The sequence below is a fragment of the Anabas testudineus genome, chromosome 8 (genome assembly GCF_900324465.2).
Source record: "Anabas testudineus chromosome 8, fAnaTes1.2, whole genome shotgun sequence".
NCBI classification, from domain to species: Eukaryota; Metazoa; Chordata; class Actinopteri; order Anabantiformes; family Anabantidae; genus Anabas; species Anabas testudineus.
Window position 1 is genome coordinate 7,625,950 of NC_046617.1, and position 16,849 is coordinate 7,642,798.

Consider the following 16,849-nt stretch of genomic DNA (forward strand, 5'->3'; position numbering starts at 1 on the left):
GCTGGGTTTACAGTATATGTTTATTTATGTGAATTCTGTAGTGAACTAGAAGAAATGGATACATCTTCTGATAAAATGTCGGTGGTGGTTGAGAAACCTTGTGATAAATAGCACAATATATGTTTTTGCTTGTTAAGTTAAACATAAAATACCTGTGGTTTAAAAGCCTTTAGGTAGTGTTTGTGGGTGTAGATGTTGGGTGAAATATGACCTCACAAAAGCAAATACCAAGGAAGACAACATGTTGCTGTTTATTTATGTATTTCTGAAGACTTCACATTCATTTTGACATGCACTCTGATCTTCTATATTTGGGATACCAATTTAGTCTTTTCAGTGAAGCAGATGGAAACCCACCTAACTAAATGCAACATGCAGTATTTAAATTTTTTTTAAATGTAGTCATTCCTTCACCCTGTTTCTGTTTAGCCAGTTTCTGTGCTGGGATTTCTGTAATGTGTCATGGACACAGCCAGTGTAAATTGAGCGGCTCACTATAATGTCCAGACTGAGTATAACCACATCCCAAAAACATAATAAAAATTTAGAAGTTGTTTCGTCAGCCGGGCTACAGGAGGGTTTCAAGTGAAGCACAATATCTACTATTTTGTCAGTAGAAACTGGGGTGAAATAACTGAAAATGGGATGACTGGGGCAGTAGATGTCTGTGGAAGAAACAGGAGTGGAATATTGTCAATTTGGTCAGTGGAAAAAGACAAAAACACATCTCTAAACCATTACAAGCTGCTGGGTTTAAAGGGCGGCGCTTATTAGCAGTAATTAAATATGAAAAGTATTTCATTTGCTCACTTGTGTGTTATATGTCAACAGTGTCTTCCTCTGCTGAAAGTGCACATGTAGCTTGCAGATGTCTTTATTAATGCAGGGTGCAAGGCCCTTATTGTTTTAAAATATATGGCTTATAAGAGCCACATTGTTTAGAGTGTGGGTACAGAGGAAATTTAGCGGGGGTGGAGGTACAAAGTGAAATTAGTGTCAGAGAAAAGAACATTTCTCATATATATTTTTTTTCCTATAGATGATTAAGATTTTCATCTTGCAGGAGTGTGGTGTCAAGAATAATTTAAGAGGGATCTGTGATTTAGGGTTTAATTAAGTTGATATCGTTAATGCTCAAACCATGTGTAGATTATACGTCAGAGGTATGGCCACAGCTACGTGCTGGGCAGAGGACATGTTTCAAGTGAACAACAAACATGTCTCATACTTAGTAGAGTCAGTTGTGGGTATAAAGCAGCACAAAACATTTTCTAAAAAAAAGATACTTTTCTGGACGACATTGAAGAGCTAGTGTTGTGTTTATAATTTTCAAAAACTGTAGAATAATTATATTCATTATTTTAAAGTACTTTTAATCATAAAAATATTTTATATTATTATTATACAACTAGAGTCAATGAAAATACACGATACCAATGCTGATATTCAGAGACCAGGGAGGCTGATGGCAGATTTATAGTGCTGATATGTTGTTGACATTAACACTGAGCAAACATAAATAACAGAAATGATAAATTTAGAATCATAGTAGAAACAAACAAGAGGAAGCCCCTGAATGAAACTGAATTGGCTTTACTGGAAACCAGCTGAACAGTGGCCTCCTGCTAACATACTATGTTGTTTTAAGACACTTAAGGCCTCCTACCTAAGAAGTAACTGTTGTATGGACACAGATATAAGTGGACATTAAATGTGACATATGGTAAGATACAGTTATATTGTTCCCTGAAGTGAAGATAGACTGTTCTGTGGAAGAATGCCAGTTGTGACCCCCGCCCATGCCCCCCATGGCATTAGATTGCCCTTGATCCTCATATTCCAGCACAGCGATATGACACTATGACAAGTTAAGTTGATTTTAATTGGCTCCTCATCAGTCTGTGTTTGTATATGTGTGAATCCTCTTGGGTTTGGACTTCATACCAATGGAAAGACCAACAATAGGGACACATCTACTTAACGGAAACGTGTTTGCCTTTCATTGATACGCGCTTCCTTGATGTTTGTCCCAGCTAGCTCCCATCTCTCTCTAGAGACGGAGACACGTTGGGTATGCAAGAGAAAACCAAACTGCTGAATGGAAGGACTGGTGAGCTGTGCTGTCACTTGTATTTCCTGTATTTGAAGATGCATTTAAACGCTGGTTGTTTTTTTATTTGTTTGTTTTTTTTTAAAAAACACTGATCTTTAATGGAGTGGATCCACAGAAAGCTGGTCCACCTCACTCTTCATTTGGTCTTTTTGTCCCACGCTCTACCCCTGTTTAAGATGACATCTCACAATATCAAAGACTTGTACAGCTGCCGCCGCTGTTCATCGTTATAATTGTTAAGGGAGGATGCAGTGAGGAGAAAATAAAGACTATGTCAGAATTTGCTCCCTTATTTATTCATTCACTATTATTTGGGTATTAAACATGTGAAACACTCAATGGTTTACTCTGTTATGACAGAGACAGTAATGATCTATCATTATTTTTATAGTGGTGAGCCATTGAATCGTACATGTTGTGTTCCACGGAGGGATTTTTATTGCTTTATTATGCATAAATGTTAGACATAGAATTCAGACTCTCAATAAAATGGATGAATGCAAGGAATATACACTTGGTAGCAAGTAGAGAGTATTCTGGACAAAGCGCCATAGTGGAGGGGGGAGGGTGAAGGGAGGTGAAGATGAAATTGTCCCTTGTTGAAATGGGCCTTTATAGGTATCTGGGGATAGACAGAAAGCAATTTTACCTAAGGCAGCGTTCCCGTGCCAAAGCAAGCTGACATGATTTTGAACTGTAATTAAAATGGAAAACAACATGAGGAGGAGGAAGGTGAGCAAAGTCTGGCATACTCTTAACCTTTATATTTGGAAATCGATTTTTGCACGGTGTTGTATTTCTGTGTGAAATGTCATCACAGCTACAAGTTCTGTTTTCCCAAATAGAACATATAAAGTTGGGTTGTGCTGTGCTTATTGATAATTTATCAAGCTTTTTTATGAATAACACAGGTTGTCTGTCTCATTGAAGATTCGTTGCTCCTTATAATGAGGAATGGCCGTTTTTTTTTTATCTTGTCACCTCCCTCAACATTAGCACAGTGACCCACACTCTATAGACTCTGTGAGTACCTGCTTTTCTGTCTGTCCATTTTTTGTGAACAAAACTATTCTTACTTGATTTGTTTAGTGTTTCAGAACTGTTAACTGATGTTTAAGCAGTGGTGTTTTATGTGACATGCAGTTTGATCATTAACAATTCTTTTCTTATGGATCAGGTATGTGGGGGTCTTTCATTGTGGTTTGTCATATAGAGGTATTGACTGAGTGCATACAGGATGTCCAACGTAATCTGTGAAAAGAGGAGGATCAGAAGAGATTAGACAAGCGGAGGGGATAAAGATAGAGCTAAAGACAAGCTTTGTTTTTTTTTTTTTGTCCCCTTATGAGCCAGGGCTCCTGCTAATTACCAAGCTCTCTGGTCCTTGCTAAATGTGTTTGAAATCCACTGGATGCAGATAATTGAGCTGGAAATGTGTTACATGACAAAGTCACACTGAAGGACAACCATTAAAAAAAAAAAAGGCCTGCTTTCCACTCCCCCCCTATTTCCTCTGTCAGGCATACTTTTGAAAGAAAACTCCCCCAAATGATTCATTCTACGGTGTTTGTTGTTTGTAGAGATTGAAGCTTAGGGGATGTTTGAGCCACCTATTGTGATAAGCCATAGTCAAAACAGAGACAGGCCAGTGGCAAATGTGTCAGGCAAGCCTATGTTTTCTTGTTGCCAAAATAATTGCTTTTAGCCTTTAGTTTAGATATGTGAGCTTCTGAAAATCCTTCACACATCATCATAGCAAAGTACAAAAATGTTTTATAGCCACAGGCTGGATGTGTCTGTTCATGCATCTCAAGTTTTCTCTCAGTGAACCAGTGGCTCATAGTAAGTTTTAGTATAGCCTAAATCTGTAATTGATTTTACTGCTTCATATGAAAATTGATTTACTGGCATGGACACATCGTGGGCAGATATGGGCCTCCCCTGAGAATGCTGGATTAAAGTGAAAACAAGGTGAAGAGAGGCTCCCTGTCGCTCTATTTGCATTTTAATTATAAATTGCATCATTGCACTGAGTGTGTTAACAAAACAACTTGCGCTCCCTCCATTCACTCCTCCCTTTTGCTTCAAGCTTGGCTCGCTTCGCGAGAATGAAACTTCATATGGAGAGCCTCTGCAGGGCACAAAAATAAACAGGGAGGGTAGTACATAAGAGCACATCCAGTACAGTCATGTGGATAAAGGTGAAAAGGAGCTTTATATTCATATGTGTGTGCGAATGTTGCTTTACAAATATTCTCAAGTCATAGATAGGAAGGCGTGTTATCAAAAGACATTATTTTGACCATCAGCTTATGCTGTGCTACCAGCATTGTTATGCCATACGGAAAGCACGTCGCTGATGTTATGTTGGCTTCGTGGGCCCACTGTGAGAGTCTCTGCTACCTGTGCACGTATCCTGTGCTTGTGTAGAGACATTGGTATGTTCGTCACCTAAGTGTGCTGTGAGTGTAGGGGGGGGGGGTAATCGATTACGTTGCAGTAGAGTGTAAAAACAAATTGTAACAGCTTAGACCGAAAGATGTGACACTCGAAGCTGAATTTTCCGGCAGAGTGGTATTATGTTTATGTACACATAGGGCCTTATTTACAAGGATTGGGTGTGTAAACCACATACAAAACTGTTACCACAGTCAAATACGTGTAGCAGAAGTGCCGGGTTTTCAGAGGATTGCCAGTCAGATGACTCCTTTATCTTTGTTGCCGGTTGAACTAGTTGAATATGTGATATATGGTTGTTTGTGGCTGATTGTGCATATTATTGGTATGCAAAGAGATCGAGTTGCACGTGTAATGTGATTTACAAAGACTAAAACCCGTTGCAGTGAAGGCATTTGCGTGCGTATTGAAACGCACCAGACTACGCACCGCACTTATCACAGACATGCCTTCACACATTTCAGCTTTGAGGCGAAACTTTAGTAAGTGTCTTTGTTGGGTGTTTGTTGTTGAATTTAGTCACAAACAGAGAAAAGGGTTTAACCTTTATACTGTGAGTCACATAGCAGCTGGTCAGTGCTGAAACACAAGAGCAATGCAGAGATGAGGGGAAGGGCATAAAGGATGGAGAGGTGGAGAGAGAAGAAAAGGATGTCGGCCACACCGAGGAATTATGCGGCATGTATGTCAGATGTCAGTCTGTCAGTCTTATGACAAGAGTAACAGCTCTGTGACGTGATATCTTAGCATTGTAGTGCAAAACACTACAGCCCATTAATATTAACACTATGGGAACGATCAGTATATTTCACCTTGCAAAGTGAAGCTGCATTATTAACAAAATTAATTTAAACTGAGCTATCTCACTTTCCAGATGTATTCCTTGTTGTATTTCATTATTGTTGTCCTGGCACGGTCCTGCAGCCTTGTAGCAATCTTTAGTGCTTTAAAGTGAACCAGAGAAAACAGAGGTTTTTAAAAAAGAAAGGAGAAAAAGAGTTAGAGAGGAAACCATCGGTGATATAGAAAAGAATGATGATGTTGCTGTACCGGGTTTTGCTCCATGGTTCAGGGAGCGCCTCTGTCTTTGCCATTGTCCCTTAATCCATCACACCTTCTGTGGCCCTGGATTCGACACACACCGCTGTCTTCCCACCCCACCACTGAGTTGCACTCAGTCCTGTCATGCATGTGTACCCACCTTTTTCTCTTATCCCTGTTTTCACCCTACCTTCTCTCTCTGAGTGGGTGTCAGAGCTATCAGCAGATCCCTAAGCAAGATGGGCAGACACTGTTTTACCTCAGACATGTTTTCGTACATGCTTCACAACCAGCAGCCTTGTTCGTGTGTTTGCCTTTTACTCAGATGTGGACGAGAGTTTTTGCCCATTGCACTTGCAGCAGCTTCCTATGTAGTTTAGATTTTACCATAGCCTGCTTTCTTGTCTTTTGACTGTCTGCTTGTCTGCTGCCAAATTCCCTGAAACTCTCATAACAAAAAGTTTGATTTACTTTCTACATGTGATCTCTGCATGGGTGCTTATTTGACAGGTAATGCACCTCTAGCCAGCTGTGTATGGTTTTCAGAAATGGAGTTCAGCTACTTCCCCTGATCAGTATTGCCATTCCCCCAGATGCATCTGCACGTGCTCCCTGTACGTGTTTACGAGCACTCCTGTCTGCTTTTTATGGAATATGATCTTATAATGAACAGGCTTCATTAACCCTCTGTCAGATTTCTCGGCAAAGCTGGAGGGAAGGGGGGTGTTGGTGCTGGTAGTGGTGGTGCTGATGGAGGGGGAGATGAGCACGGGGTGACTCTAAGCTGTGCAAATGTGAGCTAGCATGTGGGCTTTGATTTACGTTCAGAAATGCGTCACACATACGCTTAAAGCTGTAACACTCTGTCACTTAGCCTCAGCTTTTTGGCATGCTTTCAGCCTTTGTAGTCTGTCCCTCTAAACTCTGCAGCCCGTCTTTGTAGCTCACTGTTTCACTTGGTGCCTATTGTTGCACAAGGTGACCCTCTAAACACTCCAGGATCCCTGCTGTGGTTGCAGCTTTTTCAAATCACGCAGCTTCACCCCTGTCCACCTGGTGGCGGCGTCTCAGCACCGTACCAACCATTTTCTTCTCTTCCCAGCAGGAGGCAGGGCCCTTAGGGAGCAGCTCGTGGGTGATTCTGTGTATTTGATTTTCAGTTTTTCTCTTTCATTTTGCAAGTTAAAGGAAATTCTAGATGTTTATGTGTGTTAGCGTACTCGCATATAGAATGTGTTTTTGTTTTTTCTTTTTAAATGAGTCTGAGCAATAGATATGCAAGTTGAATCTAATTACTGCACTCTGGGTAAAGAATCCAAGAAGGCTTTTCTTCCCTCTCTTCTGTCACTCTTCAACTCCTAATGGTCCCTGCCATATGGCTTATTGAAAGATTTTTTTTTTTTTTCCGGATGAACTTAACATTTTCATACAGATGAACTGATAGAACTGTGTACTATAGCATCCATCATCAAAATCTAATCAAAATAGGAGCAAAATTAGCAGGAAACGTGCTAACTTCGAAGTACTTGATATGATAAGGATTTCTGATAGGAATTATAGACTAGGATAATAATTAATCATTATTATAATTACTGATATACTGATAAACTGGCTATTTAGAACTGATATTATTTGTGCTTGTAAGTTGTGGTAAAGTTAATGTTACTGGTGTGAATGATGGACATATGGAGGCCATATTAGACAATTATGATTGTACTTATTGTTTTATCAAACTTCACTGGTGGAAAAAGTCAACTTGTCATAAAACAATTACACTTGTTTGACTTAAATTGTATTTGAGGGCATGGACATGATATGGTTATCTGTCACATTCACTAACTGGTAACTCTACTTTCTATTGACGATATGCATTGCCATGTTAGACACGTGAGCTCCTTCGGTTTGTATAGATTTGAAACATCTTGTCTGTGGAGTTGCCCTGACTGTTGGCTTACATAATAATGCCGTATGTCCTTCTAGTATTCCTTCTTGCATCTTCAAGAAGACCTCTTTCATTTGCTACCATGAAAGCTGCCTGCAGCCGGGATTGACACGCCCACTATGCCTGCAGGCAATGGAAGCAGAGCACTGCACACATACAGTACACACATGCTGCCCCATTGTTGTACATAAATGCAACTCAGGAAATGCAGCTTCTATTAAAACACTGTCATTATCAAGGTGCTGATTTGAATAAAACAGAATCTAGTTTTAATGGCAGATTATTGTGATGCCTCTCTACTATTGGCATACTGTGCAACCGTACCATCTACGCTATAGTCATTAAGACAAACTGGTTATATGAGAAAAAAAGGAAAGAAACTGAGACAGCGTTTTTTGTTTTTTCTTACCCCGAGTTGAATCTGAGGCTAGGTCGAGCAGCAGCCTGTTGTTCCACCAGCCCAAATACAGTTTGTTGTAAATGTTGTCTTAAAAATAAGATTAGGAATCTCTGTGGTTTAAGATGGTTTAATAAAGTGATGTTTAATCCAAAACAAAGCAATTAAGGCCAACAGGCATAGACCCTCTCTCAGTCCCACAGTGGATCAGTCCGCTCTGCAACACAGCTACATGTATTTTATCTGAGGTTGCCGAGTTCACTCCTCTGCTACTAGAAGACAGAGAGATGTGCCATCTAACCATGGGCAAATTTGCATTCAGCTGAGACAAAGCACAACTGAGGCTTACCAGAAATGGCAGTTGACCCATCACTGATTGTCGTTGATACACATCTTATAATAAGGGTCAGTACGAAAGAACACAGCACTGTATTGAAACACGTTGTTACATTTCGAAAAATGGATTGCCTTTATAGACAGACTTGCAGGTTGGGATGGCTGTGCAGGCACTGTGTGCATCACCAGCTATTCAGATTGTTATGGGCACAGATGGATAAACAAATGAACAGAAATGTGTTGTCGAGTTTAAATATGCATTGTAAGCTGTTCACGTTATCAGATTTGCAGATGGAGGTAACATATGCTGAGAAATATATGCTATCACCATATAAAATTTACAGATGGAGTTAATATCATAGCACAAACATTATTACACCACGAGTTGAGTATCATGTATTGACTGGGAGTGCATGATGAGCCTGTGGTGTAGCTACTGTACTAGATGTGTGTGGCTGGAGCAGGCTGGTCAGTATCTGGGCAGCTGGCTGCCCCCAGTCCTCATCCTGATAGGGCTGGCAGATGTGGGATCACCTTGCTTAGCTCTTGTTTATACAGAGGAAGTTGAATCTATCTGTCTGTTGGTTTGTCAAACTCTCCTCCCTAGCGTGTTGAGGTGTGTGACAGAGCGATGGAGAGAGATGGAGGCTGGACTGGCAGAGTGAGAGCAAACTGTCTCTCTGTAATGAATATAAATGGGCTCCAGGTCTGACTCTCCTCGTGTGGCTCCCCACACTGAAAACAGGTATGCATGTGAGATGGAAGTGGCCCATCCTCCTTCCCTCCCTCTCTACTTACTCACACTGCCTTGCATATCCAGAACACACAAACGTCTTTCTTTCTTGCTTTTGGGCTGACTTCAAGGTTTTCAAGGTTACAGTTCAGCCCAAACAGTGTTTAAATGAAGGTGAATGTATGTTTCAATGACTTTAATAAGAAATATTTATGAACCTACATGGAATCATCATCAGTGTGCAGCCCCCTTCGACTTTTTGAACTTGGACCTTTTTAAAGCTCATGACCTTCAATTGTTGTTTGGCCTTGAGAACAAACATGCCTTCTACTACAGTTCAATTCAATATAACAATTTTCTGAAATCCCAAGAGCTGAGCTTTATAGGCTTCACAATATAGGATTCACCTCAGGGCTTTTGTATGCATGCATGCGGTATGATAGTCTGTTGTCTGTTTTGTACTTTGCTCTGTTTGCTGGACAGCAGCTTAAGGTGTGTACCGTGCACACTCTGAACTTGGTTGCTCTCTTACAGCATCACTCCCTCGAAGCACTCCTGCCCCTGTCCTAATTTCCAGTGCTTTTTATTTGACCTATGAGGTCCTGATGAAGCCCAAGTAGCTGCAACAAACACTTCAGCCCTGCAGTCTGCACCTCTATTACCTTCTTACTTTGTGTTTTAATTGCCTCTGGGGCAGCACTGTCTTCATAAGCCTCTGCCTGCTATACACCGTAAAGTGACAATATTTATTTTCTCTATGCTGTGTGCATTATCACCTATTAGTCATTCTTTCCATTCACGCTGTCATCATCTGATTCCCATGACAAATGAACTGTCGGAAGACATTTCTTCTGAGGGATTCCTATGATTTGCACCGATTCCCCCATCTCTCAGAGTAGTTATTTGTTCTTCTCTCCTGCTGCCCTGCTCTTGATGTTTGTCATGAAAAAGAAGAAGAAGAAGAAAAAAAAAAAAACATCCTTAGCTTTATTCTGGTTAAGTGTCATCTGGGTCTATTTAGAAAGACGTGATGCTGTTAACAGTGCTGCCAGTGTTGTCATGTTTTCTTAAATTGATTCCCTGTAATTACTTGGCATTCTTGGTGCTCTTTAAGGGACAGGATACAAGAAAAGCACTTGGTAAATTGTGCTTCAGATATGCTGTGAAGCAAAGCCAGAATGATGACACACACACACACACACACACAGAGAAACACACATGCGAGTAAAAATCTGCGTATACGCCCTCACTCACTCATATAGACTATAATTAATTGCCAGGAAGTCTCAGGTAATTTAAATTGCAAATCAGTGCAGCCTTGTTCTCCCAACTTTTGTGATTAATATTTTATTGTTTTACTGAGCGAAAATGCCACCAGTGTTTTTCATCAGATACAAATAGCACATAAGAAGAAAAGGGGGGCACTGGATTGAGGAAGATCAGATGCAGGCGTTATCTCTAAACATTAATTAAGTCGTGTCTGGGTCTGGAGCTGTCGAGGTCTTGGTATCGCCTCTCCTGTCTCAAATCCACTCGCGAAGACAGAGGTCTCTCCCACTTTTTAGCCCTTTTCTCATTTCTCTCGGTGTCTTTCTGCACAGTTTCTGCCAAGTTTCCTCAGGTCCTGAACTTCTCCTTCAATCAGCCACTAATTAAGCAGCAGAGTGGAAGGTTTTCACTGGCAGGAGATTGGGGGGCACGTGCAGGTTGACTAGGAAAAGTCAGATCCTGAGACCTTGAGATGTGATGACTTAGGTGTGGAACACGTTGAGTGGAACTTGAGAGGAGCAGGGGATGAAACCGGCGGAAATGAGAAATTTAGGCAGCAGAGAAATGAAGCTTTGAAACCAAAGTGTCGCATGTTCCTCTTTACTTTTCTTCCAACGAGATTTTCAATCCCATGAGACTGCTAGTGTAGCAAAGGAACAAAAATGAGACGGAAATAATGAGGACGTTTGCCTTTGCCACAAACAGAGAGGGAGAGGTGATATGCCCATTGCAGTGTAAATCTCAATTGCTGCATTTCGGAATGAAAAACTCCAGGCAGCCAGTACTAAAACAACTTTTGACCTTTCTTAGCCAACACCTCATTTTGAAAGTACTGTATGACCTTGTGTGATTACATTCTGGCAGCCTGAGATGAAAGTCTTAAGTCTTGCCCTTCACTTAGATCCACGGTGGACGGGTGCAGCCTGGCTGGAATCAGATGGCTGGCACAGCACTCAGCTCCTCTCAAAGCAAAACAAAGACGAAACCATGTGCAGATAAAGAAAGGCTTCCCTCAGTGAAGGCGAGCGTGTGCCGCTGCTGTGCTTTGAATGCCGAAGCCCCTTTTAAAACAAATGAATTCAGCGCCCTTATGTCCTACTTACTGGGAAATACTGCTCAATTAGACTAACTATTTAATTAGGAATTACCTTGACACTCACACAGACACACTAAACCACACACACACACACACACACACAAGGTCACAGCTTTTCATAGTGACGTGCTTCACTGTTTTAAAGTCAGTGAAGATACTTTAATGGCTCTGTCTCTGTGTCCATATAGGGCGCCCACGGATATTTTGGATTGTGGACCTTCTGGGTGTGCTGGATTCCACTCTCTGCAGCTCTCCGTACAGCAGGCCTTGTTTAAGAGGCCGCCAGCTTGACTGCTTTTTTGGCCCTACTCGCCTACCCCACCCCACACCTGACTGGCGCTCTGGCCCCATTCAGATCCTCTCTGCATCAAGCCTGGCAATGTCCAGAGTCCCAAGCCCCCCTCCTCTGGTGGAAATGTCCAGCGTTCCTGTGGCTGAAAGCTGGTGTTACACTCAGGTGAGAAGTGTGTGGCACAGTCTGCTATTGGCTGCTTAACCAATTCCAGTGTGGTGGTAGTGCTGTACTTTGTGTCCTCTGTACATATAGATATATACACCAGGTAAAAATGTTTCATATGGTACATTAAATGTCATATAAACAAGTGATAATTTGGCCAATTTATGCTATGTTTTGCTGTGAGATACCTATACTGTGAAAGTGTTGTTGTTTGGGTAATTACAGTACAGGTCTTGCTAGTTCAGACATCACACTCCTGTTTAGAGCCAAGATAGATAAAGTATGTCATTGATGATGTCTGTTTTTTCATCCCCTCTCTGTCTTTGCAAAATTGTTTTTTTTTTTTTTTCCCCCTCTGTTGCTGCTTTTACAATATCCTTTCTTCTCTCTCTTCGTTTGTTGTCAGTGTTTATTAAGATGAAAGGCAGTTTTGATGTGCGGTTTTGAAGTCCAGGCTGACCAAACACCACTTACCTATATAGAATAGATAAATATATAAATAAAGAGGTCTGGTTTCACTCCTTCCTGTGTCTTTCCTCCGCAGATCAAAGTGGTGAAGTTCTCCTACATGTGGACCATCAACAACTTTAGCTTCTGTCGTGAGGAGATGGGAGAGGTCATCAAAAGCTCTACTTTTTCCTCGGGAGCCAACGACAAACTGAAATGGTTAGTGAAGGCTGATCACTGCAGCTCCCAGAGCTTCCCTATATCTGGAAGAGTTCTTGGAGAACACTTTTTTTCTTTTAAAGAGTGTTCATTTGTATCTTGGATAGGTGGGACAATGTTTTCTGTACATTCAGTCCATCAACATCCAGGTGCTTTTGCTTCAGTGGTGTCTTTTCTTTTTCCTTTAGCACTGATGTTTACTTGCACATGTGCTCAGAATAATAATTTTGCAGCTCTTTGTCATGCTCGAATTTAGTCAAATCTAGCTGTATAATTTTTTTCTCGTTGTAATAGGCTGAGAACGAAAAAAATAAAACCGTAAGAAAGAACAAAATAAATGTGTTAAGCCTGCAGATAAGCATAGTGAGATAGAGGAAATACATAAATGTATAATCAGTTAACTATTGAGACTATATGTTTGGTATTCTTCTTGAAAACAAAGGGACTGCTAATATAAAAGAGTCAGTCAGAAAACAAAATTTTGAGCACAGGTCACTTAGGTATCGTCCTGAAATGAAAAAAAAAAAGGTCTCTTTTATTCTGAGTTCTTTCCAGAGTAGAGGAGACACATTGATCCTTTGTGTTGAAAGGAGTCCGTTCAGATTGTAAGGGCTTCTAGTTTGGATGCTGCAATTGTGTTCCAACATTTAGAGGTGGTGGCTCCCATTTTTGAAAAGGGATGCTGAGGGTTTGTTCGATTTGTGAACACTATACTCTGCGAGAAAGTGTCTGGGTCTTAGGGGTTACTTTCTTTTAGTCTGCCTCCATTACGCCTTAGACCTCTACCTGCTGATGATGGATTACTGAACTGATGAATACTTCTGCCTATGACTTTACTGGATTCACAAAAAACAGCTCTCCTGTTTTATTAGGCATACTGTAGGCCAGACCAAACATACACTTGAAATACCTTGATATTAAAGTTTTTAAATGACACGGACATGGAAAATATATTTGCTATCTCACTCAACAACATGCTGTAGAGATTTTGAGTCTGACAGTTATGGTTGTTGCCTGAGGTAAAATAGCAAACAACAGTGTGTCTGGATGGCTACGTTACCTGCTTGAATTAAAAAACTAATACAGATGCACAATTTCATGCGTAGAAAACCAGTGCTTTTCTTCCATTGAAGTTTAATATCAAACTAAGTTTTTTATAGATATTATGTCATTAGTTGACTTATGCTCTGTTTTCCATGTAATCTGGGAATCATACCTCACTGTGAGTAGCATTATTGCTTGTTTCTTCAATCCTTACTCAGTTCAGTCACTTTTGTTTGTTTTTAATAAGGATCATACGATTAGGAAAGTATTAGACTTGCCTGCTAGCGCTTAGCAAGTTAATTGTGCTTTAAATAACATTCTATATAAACAGTATAGATCTACAGACTACCCTTAAAACACAGTTACTGTATTTGATTAAGTGTTTGTAAAATGTGTTTCTCAAGTGATTGAGCATAATCCAAACTTCCAGTTGCTTTAGATCTCAAAATAAATTGTGTTACTTACACAGAGTAATTGTCCCTATGGCCATTGTAATGTGTTTCATGTTATTGTTCTAAAACTATACTGTAAAACAATGCTGCTCAGCACACAAACCAACCAACCATATGTTACAAATACACTGTGCAAAGCTGTGATTATATGGTCGCATTGCTCTCTGTAAAATTAAAAAGAGTGAGACTCAGCCATGCTATTGTTTTGCTTAACATAGCAAATCTTAGCTGAATATCCTCGTTAAAAATATTGTTCACATAGTGAACAATAGTGTATTTGTGTAGAAGTGGATGCATTTAGTCTTGAACACTGACTCTAGAGTAGGTTCAGGAGTCTGTTTTTGCATTTTAAGTTTGGGGATTAGCTTGAAAGCTGTATCCTATGGCTGGTCATAAAATCAATGCTGTGTTACAGTCTCAGCTACAATCTCACATTAATACTCAACAACTCAACAGCAATGGTGCACATTTGAACTGTGAAGTTCCTTCTTTTGCTGATTTATAGCTGTTTTACACTGTTGAACTATTGGTTTGTGTTTATGTTGCAGTGCTTGTCTTTGCTTTACTCAAACTCAGTCCAAGTGAATGGTAATCCTTATCATAGAGTCATGGGTTGGATGATCCATTCCACTTAAACGGATATCATGATGTAAAGTTTTGAATTTTCCCAAGTCCGTCCTAATTATGAATGGTCAATGACAACATTTTTACAAAATTGAAACCCAAGGAAGAAAATTTCAGGATGAAAGTCTGAATAAGTCTGAATATCGTACGTGCTATTATTGCATACAAAACAAAAAATTGCTTCCTGGAGTTGAAACAGCGCGTTACCTTGTAGCCTTTTCTGTCTCACTAGTATGTTTCTTTATTTTCTTCTGCTTAGGTGTTTGCGTGTGAATCCCAAAGGTCTGGATGAGGAGAGCAAAGACTATCTGTCACTTTACCTGCTCTTGGTTAGCTGCCCAAAGAGTGAGGTGCGCGCCAAGTTTAAATTTTCTATCCTCAATGCCAAGGGAGAGGAGACCAAAGCCATGGGTAAGTCAGGGGGCCTAAATCAGGGCCTAACTAATCCCAGTAGATACTTACGAGCACTCTGAAACATTTCCACGAGTTCTCATTTTTATTTCCTGTTTAATTTCCTTAAGTTGTCACTGGAGTTGAGTTGGCTTCTATAACTGTAAAACTATGTAAGACCAAGCTGCTTAGAAGTCAGTAAAAAAACAGGCTATCTCAAAGTTTGAGAGTTTCAAAATTAAAAACTCCTGTCACACCTGTGTCTTTGGGGCACTGAAATTTGTAAATGTAGGAGGTGGTGAGTGTGTCTAAGACTCCAACTATGTCTAATAATGTGAAGTATTGATAGCCATATGGGTTTGCGTAATCACTGCTGGTTGGTTTCATTTCTAGCAAATATATAATTCAAAGTAGCGTGGGGCAATTTTGATTTTAATTAAAAAAGACCCAACCTTTTTAGAAGTCTTCGTTCGCCTCTCTCCCTGTTGATGAATTGGAAATGAATACGCCTCCAATTCCTGCCTTTTTTTAATTAGGTTATGTTATGGGGAGGAAAAGCAAACTTGTGTGGAATTGAATTAGTGAGGACCAGATGTGACCGCTTCCTGGTTATCAGACTTTCTGGCTGCCTCCCTGTCTCCCAGTACCCTGCAGCATACTGTACAGGAAGCATGGGGGAGGGAAGATGGGTTGGGTGGGTGGGAGTTAGGGACAGGAGAGAAGAGGTGGGAGGCGGAAGTTTGTTTAAATCAGAGGTGTATGCAGTGAAACTGTGTACAACCCCCCTGTGGTGGAGGTTGTGTGAAAAGGGAAATAATTTCTCCTGCTGAGACACGTTCCCTCCTCTGTGTACTTTCCAATCCTCTTTTATCTCCGTCTCCTTCACATGCGTGGTGTCACTTTCTTTAATCTCTCACTGCTGTCCTGTAATGTTGGAAAGCCACCTCTCAATTCTCAGTGGTATCCTCAAGAAAAATGAACCTCACTGAGGTTATTGTCCTTAAAGCTGTCTCTCCTGGCTATTATGCTGTATGCTTGTGGCTATATAGTAATACAGGATTTCTCCTGTTGTATGGGTAATAAATAGACCTTTAAGGTGTTTGGCTTCACTGCTTTCACCATTGTGTGAGCATTGCTCCCCTAAATGACCTCAAAAAGAATGTGGGGAATACCAAGTGAAGTGAAGAGGATCTCATTTTCCTCTCCCCCTCTCTTTTTGTGTCTCAGGGGGCTTTCAGCTATAAATGGCGTGTTCTATGGTGCACACCCCATCCCATTCTTGCCATATGCCCTCCTCCAATCTTCCCACAATCCCCCTGGGGAAACCTGGGCCCTCCACTTTGCTCGCCCTGTCACAGAAGAAAATTACCCAACTGCCAGCATATTTGTGACAGTTTAGTGAGCACTCTGTCTAAGAATATGGCAGTAAAGATTGCTCTATCAGTTCTGGATCATTTAGAATCCAATTTAATCCAGGCCTCTAGGAAAAAAGGCCAAATAAAAACAAAGTGCCTTAATTAAGAAAGCTGGGTGACTGTGGACTTTTTATGTGGCAGGTCATTGCTTGGCCTGCTTTTGCAGTCTGCTGCCGTGGTGACAAGGTATAATATATACTATTAGGTAATAGGTCTTAAAACCAGAATAATTAGGTAGAAGATTGAGTGGATAATCAGTAAGAAATAAAAATAATGCTACTACACTAGTTGACTAATGGAAGGATCTTCTTTATTATATCAATACCTTTTTGCACAGAGTGTCTGACAGAGTGCGTGTATTGTATAAACTCTGAAAAAGGGCAAATCCAATGGGGGCAAGACACATAGGTGGCCAGG

General features: G+C 40.6%; 1 protein-coding gene across 2 annotated transcripts in view; it reads left to right on the forward strand.

Moving 5' to 3' along the window:
* The window catches only part of spop (speckle type BTB/POZ protein), a 75,251-nt gene that overhangs the window by 27,449 nt on the left and 30,953 nt on the right, over positions 1-16,849 (forward strand). For both annotated transcript variants that reach the window (XM_026361033.1, XM_026361024.1), the window contains exons 5-7: positions 11,573-11,841; positions 12,386-12,507; positions 14,887-15,038. In XM_026361033.1, the coding sequence (XP_026216818.1) occupies positions 11,764-11,841; positions 12,386-12,507; positions 14,887-15,038 (352 nt within the window). In that variant the 5' untranslated portion in view covers positions 11,573-11,763. The remainder of the gene's footprint in view (positions 1-11,572; positions 11,842-12,385; positions 12,508-14,886; positions 15,039-16,849) is intronic.